At 40.7% G+C, this 8,593-nt stretch overlaps 1 protein-coding gene across 4 annotated transcripts in view; it reads right to left on the bottom strand.

The window, feature by feature from the left end:
• CTDSPL (CTD small phosphatase like) overlaps positions 1-8,593 on the bottom strand; it is an 88,518-nt gene that overhangs the window by 39,548 nt on the left and 40,377 nt on the right. For all 4 annotated transcript variants that reach the window (XM_005424329.2, XM_005424330.2, XM_031059746.1 and 1 more), the window contains exon 2: positions 1,936-2,090. In XM_005424329.2, the coding sequence (XP_005424386.1) occupies positions 1,936-2,090 (155 nt within the window). The remainder of the gene's footprint in view (positions 1-1,935; positions 2,091-8,593) is intronic.

Genomic DNA, 8,593 nt, shown 5'->3' with positions numbered 1-8,593 from the left:
CTCAAAGACGTTTTTGTGTTTGTACTTATCTTTGCCACTCTGTGTGCTTTGTGGTCTTTGGTTAAAAATATGATTTCTAAGTCTCTAGCCTCAACTTCGACTCCATCTGCTAATCCAGTAGCCGTAGTCTCTGCCGCCGCAGATTCAGACGCTGAAGCTGCCGAGTACATAGAAATGGAGCCGCTTCCACCGCCGAATCCAGAGTTGCTGTTCCCCATAGACTTGCCATTCCAGGGACTTCCACCACCACCCTTCTTTGCTACTATGGAAAGTCGACTACAAGCTGAACTGTGAAATTTAAAGGCTTTTCTAGAGACTTGTTCTTGACTGTTTATCATATGCACCCACAGCCTTCCTCCCTTCCTTTTTTTGTGTATAGAAGGGGGAGATGTTGCGGTGCGTGCGTTTTTCCTTATCTACAATTTTTGTACGGGTTCAGTTGTATGTACTGTTCAATGGTCTGTTCCAATTCCCTCTCTCTCCCCCTGTTTCAAAGTTGGTTTATCCCAGCCAGCCCCTTCACGGTTGAGCAAGTTGCTTCCCATCACTCATGCTCTCTCTCTCCCAATCTCCCAATCAGTGTTCTAGCTCTCCTGCCTGTCTTGGGTGTCCACCCCTCCCTATAGGTGTCTGTCATCCCCCGACCCAGCCCAGGGTCCAGAAGCTTCTCTCCAGCCTGGGCTGTGGTTGGCCCTTGGCCCTTGGCCACGCCCTTACACCTCCCCTCTGTCTGTTTCATTTGTCTCATGCTCTGCCACTCTCTTTGTATGTCCAATCACTTTCACTCGGTAGGGGTCATCCTACTCTGTACTTAAACTCTGTGCACTGTACCTCTTTGGGCAGACTCCCTCAGCCGCTCCCCTGTTCGCCTCCCTGTTCTTCAGTTAATAAACCGACCCTGTTCTGCTGAGGTGGTCTGCTGCCTCCTTCTTCACCAGCAGGAACTGTTACAGTTCAGACTTTACCTCCACACAGAAAACTCCATCACTTTTATCTGCTCTCCTTCCCTCTCTCCCACCAAACAGTTCCTGGCTCTTTCTCCTGAGCTTTTCAGAATTCAAAACACAACCGAGAGAATTCAAACCAGAATAAAATGGAGTGGGTGAGGGAAGGAAGGAATCAGCTGCATCAGACATGAAAAATTGTGTGAAAAGCACAAGGGTAAAAACCTCAGAGACATCTCCATTTCTGCCATTATTCTTCACCATGGATTCACCTGCATTTGCAATCTCAGAGTCCTGGAAACTTCATGGAAAATTTGGCATGATTTGCCATATTGATCTGAAATTCTTCAGTTCATAACACAAATGCTCTCAGTGTGACCAGATTTATAAAGAAGAAATTTGTATTGCACTGTTTGTATTCTATCTGTATTTGCATCTAAAATCTCCATCCATTCACTTGACTCATTAAACAAAACTTAATAACTTGGGAAAATAATGGCCAGAAGCTGCTATCCCAGGACTCAGTATGTATTGAATATAAGTGGACTGCTTACGAAAAAAAAAAGTCTAAATAATAATGATTCTTTTGATTTGTTTTTATGTCACTAAAAATCCTTTAAAATTATGTTCAGAACGTTCCACTATGCTCCAGTGGAACACATTTTAACCTTCCTGTAACCAGGAAAGGGAACCAAAGCTGGGGACAACTCAGCAGCTGAAATTTTATGAGAAGTCTCCATTTTTTTTAGTGTCTTAGTCAGGTTTTAAATGTTGGTTGCATACAGAATGTAAAGTGCCAACAGAAATATTAGTTTTATATTACAGATGAATAGTCAGTATTACCAATCCACCATCAAACCAATAATTTTTTTTTCCTGTACCTCACAGCTGTTCCCCACGAGGGAAATCTGTCAGGACAAACCTTAGGAAGCAGAATTAATCCTTGCTTACAAACCACCCACATGAGAGCAAAGTAAGACAAAATCCTGACCTTCTGAAGTCCTCCATTCTCCTCCACCAAAGGAGGCAGAGCACTGGTGCTGTTGGTGGATGGTGGCTCGACATTGTAGTCACGAAAGCAGCAGAATAAGGTGCTAAAGATACTTCGACTCCTCTGCTTCTTCAAGCTGATATTACATTGGGACACTGTGGGGGAAAAAAAACACAGAGCAGAAAAATAAATTCATGTGGTACAGACCTGGTTTTTGAGATTACAACAACTAAATGGAAGATGTAGGGTTTCTATACACAGAAATCTTTACCAAGTCTTAAGATTACTGAGATTTTCCAGATATTATACTGGGATACTGGGAAAAAAAAACAAAACCACACAGCAGAAAAAGAAATTCATGTGGTACAGATCTGGTTTTCCAGATTACAACAACTGAATTGAAGATGTAGGGTTTCTATACCCAGAAATCTTTATCAAGTCTTAAGATTACTGAGATTTTCCAGCAGATTGAGACAGCTCTTCTTCTTTTTTAACACATTTTTTCCCTTGCCAGACTCGCACAGTGACATCCTGGAACTCTGCATAATCACACTGAGACAACACAGAGACCCAGTAACATCCAAGGTGGGTACTGTAATTACACAAAATACCTCACTGCTAAAATTCATCTCTGGACAGAGGAAGCAAAGAGATCTAAAAACCAGAGATGCACTAAATGCCTCCTGTAGTGTTTCTACACAACTACACAATCATGTGTGGAACATTTACAAGTCCTGCAAGGATCAGGAAAATCTCTGAGATGTTTTTGAGTTTACTCTGGTTGACAGCATTGCTGGAGGACAGAAGACACAACACAGAGGCTACAACAACAAGGGTGGTTCTCAAGAAACAGGAGCCCTGGCCTTGACTTTCAACTTGCTTGCTGGTCTACCAGGATAAAAATAACCCTAAAGTGGTAAAAAATTACATACAGCTGAACGAGAGCAAGTGTAGCATTTTAAAAGAATGAAAGCTGTAGTTGAAAGCAACAGTTGAGAGAAAAGAAATGCACCTAAGACATCTAGGGATTCCCCTAAGGAAAAACCTCTTGAATACACATTAAAATAAAAAAGAATAAAATAAAAGAGTTGGAGAAAAGTTTTTGAATGTTTTAAGTAATACTTGATTTGTTCACCAAATATATAATGATCTATTATCATGCTTGTAGATAATGTTTATTTAGAAGTATTTCTTTCCTGCTTTGGGTAGGAAATCCACCCCCTCCCCAACCCAAAATTAGAGGTTAAGTGGAATTCGTAGTAAGTCCCATCATTTCCATATTTGCCAAAATACATTTCCACTTGAAGGCTGTCAGCACTGCCCAGGTTCAGTTATTAATTGCTATCAAGAGCAAAGTGTACCAATATCAAAAACTAAATGGGTTTTATAGACTTTTACTATTTTAAAAAGTGCTCTGATAACAGCATGAATTCAGCACTGTGCAGAGATTTGTGTGCTTAAGGAAGTGTTCCATTACTTTAAAAAACACCTGTAAACTGAAACCAACCCAGCATCACTTATCCATATTCCAGTTAAACAGAAAACACATGAACAACTCTAGCCACCGGTGCTACAAGTCACAGTCAAAGGCTAATTCTCAAAATGTCACGTTCTGTTTGCAACAACACAGTTTTAGAAATCCCCCAAGGATACCTGGGCAGTTGGGAAGGACATTTTCAAAGCACTCAGAAAAAATGGTATTGCAGCACAAGCAAGTTAGGTGCAATATAATCCTGGCAAGGAGAACGCCTTTCCGACATTAAAAATTGAAATATGCTGAAATTAGAACAGGAGGAACAATGCTCTGTGTCCTGCTGCCTACAGCTACTGTCACAGCAACCTTGCTAATAATTTCTGCTTTGTTTTCAGCCTCTGCTTAAAAATATGAGGGCAAATTATCCCATTTGAGTGCAGGTATCAATTACAGCAGGGTGCTTGGATTTCTAACTCACAGCCTCAGCTGCACAACAGATCAATGGGAACACCAAAACCACTCCAGAACTAATACTTGTATCATCTCTACTTAGTATAGAAAGAGACAATAAATTGTCTAAATAAACATTCAAAAATCTCTAGACAAAAAATGCTGATTGGTCCGAACCTTCTAAGAATACTTGGGTAGAATCATACATTTGAAATCTGGCCACTCTCTTCACTTAGGGAAACATTTCACTAGGAAAAAAAAATCCTTCAGGTTGGTTTTTAGTCTTGACAATTCTGCCATTCACAACACAGGGCTGTTTCAAATATGTCTTTCCACTAATTTAAATATTATTTTAACAGGATTTTCTTTAATAAGCTATTATAGAGACTTTACAGTGACTTAATAAATGATAATTTTGGATGCAGCAAGGAACAGAAGTTTTCAGGTTTTATGTGCTGTGCTATGTTAAAATACAAGTACTGTACACACAGAAAATGTTTGAACCCATATCTCATTTTTAGCTACTCTGACAGTGTTGTGCATCATGGAAAATAGTTCCTCCCTCCTCAGTTACCCTGAGCCACCTGCAATCTGTGTGCTGTTTACTGGATTTCTTCTCCTTGAAGCAGTGACAGCACAAATATAACAACTATAAAGGTGCAAAGAAGCACTGATGTTGAATTATCAACATCAATTTAGGCATTCTGGATGGCAGCAAATTTTAAGGAGAAAAAAATGCTGAGGGTAAAACCTTAAAAAGGTTTGGCATTCCTTATACAGTTCATAGGTGAGAGCAGGTACTAACAACAGTGGAAGGCTAAATTGAGTTATCCAAACTGCAGGTCTGAGCAGCATCCAGCACATGGAGTTAAAAAAAAAAAAAATTCTTTTCTTCCCCCTCCATCTGTTAGAAGTTCCAAGCTCAGTTTCTGGAGGTGATTTCCTCCCCAGACACTGTGAACCATCATTACCCAGCACCGAGGACACCTCAGTGACGTCTCCCATCTCAAACCCTGCACATGGAACACGTCAACACCATGGCCCAAAAAAACCCAGGCAGAGCAACCCCACAACATGAAACTATGTCATCTGTGAAAGCAGAGAAGGCTGAGAGCAGCAGGTGCCTGCAGGAGGGTTGAGGAAGGATCAGGGTGAGCTGGAGCTGCTCTCCCCTCCCACCACCCCAGGTTCACTCCAAGTGCAGTTTAAGGACCTGAACACACCAAATGTGTGTGTGCAAAAATCCTCAACGAGTTCCCCTTTCATGGCTTTGCCCCACCACTTTTTGCACCTACACAGACTTTTAGAGCCCAAAGTATCACATGGCAGGGAAGTCCACAGCTCAGCCAAGAGTTCAGCTGCTTCGGAACTCTGAGCATCTTTGTTTCTTACCCTTCTGCAGGCCCTAATTGGTATTTTTGAAGCAGGAAGAGAAGGACTGGAAGCACACACAATACCCAGGATGAAAGGAAGGAATTCCACCTTGAATTTATACACCCACAGAATGCTTTGTTCTCTTGCTTTTCTAATAATTCCTAATGTCTTGAGGTTTACAACAAGTGAGCACTGGGCTAATGTGATTTTTCAGCTCTGATTATAACACCAAGATCTCTTCATTAGAAGGGATTTCAGGCATCACTGCAAATATAAATCAAGAATTCTCATCTTTCCATGCAGAAAATGTCACATGTATCTACATTTAATTCCATCTGCTATTTTAAAGGCCAGTCATTCAAAGTCATGCTGCCTTCCTACAACTTTTCAGTTAGGTTTTAAATCTATATACAGATGCCCATATAAACACACACATCTATTTACATGCACCAACAAATACATAACCTTCTCCCTCACTAATTTTGAGCACTTTATTTCCTTTTCCATGGGGTTTAAGGCCACACTGAAGAGCAGAGTGCACAGATCCAGCACTGCTTCACTCCTGAGGGTCTGCAAGAGCCTTCAGTGAAGTACTTGGCCAAATTACCTGAATCTGTAAAACATTATTTGCAGCCAGGGTCAGAAATGGCACAGTCTAGAAGGGAAGTAACTCTGGTGGCAGACTGTCCCCAATTTAGGGTCTCACCTGTAATTTCCAGATGCCTTTTCTAAGCCTCACTGCCCAGGACCCCTGTGCCACCCAGGGTTTGAGGGCATGTTCATCCCTGAATTGTCTGGAATCCAAAGGCAGTCCCAGAATTGTGCATATGGAAGTCTTCTGGCAAGTCTTAACAAACCCACAGCACTGCTAAGGCTGGGGAGGAGCCCAAGGAAAAAGATAAAGGCAATTTTGAAAATAAATTACTGCAATCACATAAGCTTAAATGGGAGGTATGGAGCCATACTGGGTGGTTTCCAAGAGAACAGGGAGAAAAAGGCCATAACAAACCCCAAGTATTAACACACACAGGTATAATAACTCAAATGTTAAACCAGAAATTAATACAAGAGGTGCTAACAGAAGTAATTTACAGCATCTTCTCCAAGCTCCTTTCACACACAGGAAAGAGGAGGCAGAAGGGCTGTGCTGCTCTCCCACCAGGACACCTCCAGCAGCAGCACAAGTTACACAGCCAAGAAAAAGATTTTCCTCTCATGCACTGTACTCTAAGAAAGTTTAGTTGAGGGCTTCCCCCATCAGATTTTGCTGTGGTGGTGTGAAATCACAAAAGCAGATTCTCGTGCAGCCACAGCACCACAAGAAGCCACCTCAGGATGACTGGAAGGCTCTGAGCCCACCCCTCTGCAGCCAGGAGTGAGCTAATTACTGCTGAATTTGTCTTAATTAAATGAATGCAATATCCAGTTCTTCCAAATAATATAAACTGGGTAATGAGGAGACTTCCCTGCTTACAGATGAACTCAGTAAATGCAATAAAATGAACATCTGGGTACGGTGAGCTCTCACCATGACTTTGTTTATAACACAGGATGGAAAGAGGAGAGTCAGAATTAAGTGATATTAAACAAAGCCTTTCTTCAAAGGAAGCAGTTTTAAAATCTGTACATGATTAGAAATGCCTAATTTCTCCAACTTCTTAAGAGGCTGTATCTGATCTTCTCATAAAAAAGAAATTTTATATCCCACATGCCTCAAGATAGAAACAGTTAAGTAGAAAATCATCAATTTGCTGACACAGCTCCTCTTTTTGTGATGTGACCAGGACAGGAATTGTTTTACAACACCTGGTGCCAAATCTGCATGTGATGCTCTCATAACTTTGGTTTTAAAATGCCATTTGCAGTTTATCATTGAAAGGTTTCATCTCCTGTGTAAACTTTGCAGCAAATACAGCAATAAAAGCACTGTCACATACCTGAAACAACCACCCACAACTGGTTTAACCTTCAAGCATGTAAAGCCCAAGCAAATTGCTCTGCTTAAATTCAGCATGTGATACCCCAGAATTACATTAATTTCAACTGAAACTGGCATTCTCCTCTCAGAAGCACAATTAATTAAAAGTAAGGTTTTGGGTTTTCCACTGAAATTATTACTTTGAAGGGAGAGATCCCAGACTAGTTTAGTGAAACAAAAAATCTTTCCAAAACATCTGACTCTCCCTCTCCACCAACCTGTTTCCCAGGCATTCCATTAGTAGTTTGTTCTGGATGGAGTTGATGGGCAAGGAAAAAAACTTGAATACATAAGGCAGGTGGGGACATGATGGAAAAATAACCAAGTAACTTTTTTTTATTTTTGAGATAATTTCTTTAGGTCAGTGCCCTTAGATCTAAAAAAAAAAAAAGTCAACATGATTTAGGAGCTTTTAGGGAATTTTAGGAAAAAACTGAACATTATTCTTAGTAAATGATTCCATGATGCTTTGGAAAACAGGCTTATGAGTGGCACCTCTATGCTAGGATGAAATAGCTACACAAGAACTGCTTTTCCTGTAATTTATCCTCCTATTACTTACTCTAACAGAAGCTATCCAGTGGATATCAGAAACTACAGTTTCACTTCCATACCTCCCAAAGTCCTCTAAAATACAATTTCACATAATGCCTAGGACAAAAATCATCAGGATGGAAGTTGATTCGTCCATCAAATCAGCTAAAGCTGTATGAAGAAAAAAGAACTCTACCTAACCAAACAAAGCTTTGGAAATGTTTCTGTTGCAGCAGCTTAAAGCTAAAAAAACCCCCTTATTTCGCCCTACATAAATTATTTATTACAGCCCTCAAATCTGGGTAGATTAAATATCTGCTGTTGGTTATTGGATGCTCATATTTTAAGGATCAAAGGTAGTGAAATTCTGAAGTCACTTTTAAAAGACACGACTGAGAACTCAGCACTGCTGTCTCTGTAAGGGCTGTGATGCTTCATGAAATGTAGCCAGTAAATGTTCAAAACACCAACTGCACAAAGAAGCCTCTTAAATGACAAGGAGGGATAAGAAACCATGAAAAGGCTCAAAACAGCACAAGAACCTGATGGATCTCAAGGCAAATTCCAAAACCTTTTAAAGCTGTTGCTGCACTTCAGCCTTCACACTGTGGTTTGGCTGGACACATATATATGATGGTATAACCTTCCTGTATGTGTCAGCTTCTCATATAAGCCATGATTTAAACATCTTCTGCAGTATTCCACAAGTGAGGAGAGCTGCTACTAGGCAAGATCATGTAAAAATAAATTCATCTGTCAGAGCCCAACTCTGGCATTTATTCAGCCCTAAGACTGAAGGCAGATCCACAGCTCCAGGGGCATCCACATTTCAGAGCGAAGCTCAGAAG

This window comes from Geospiza fortis, unplaced genomic scaffold (assembly GCF_000277835.1).
Source record: "Geospiza fortis unplaced genomic scaffold, GeoFor_1.0 scaffold182, whole genome shotgun sequence".
In the NCBI taxonomy this organism is placed as follows: Eukaryota; Metazoa; Chordata; class Aves; order Passeriformes; family Thraupidae; genus Geospiza; species Geospiza fortis.
The sequence above is the reverse complement of the archived record's forward strand: the minus strand, read 5'-3'. Positions and strand labels throughout refer to the sequence as shown.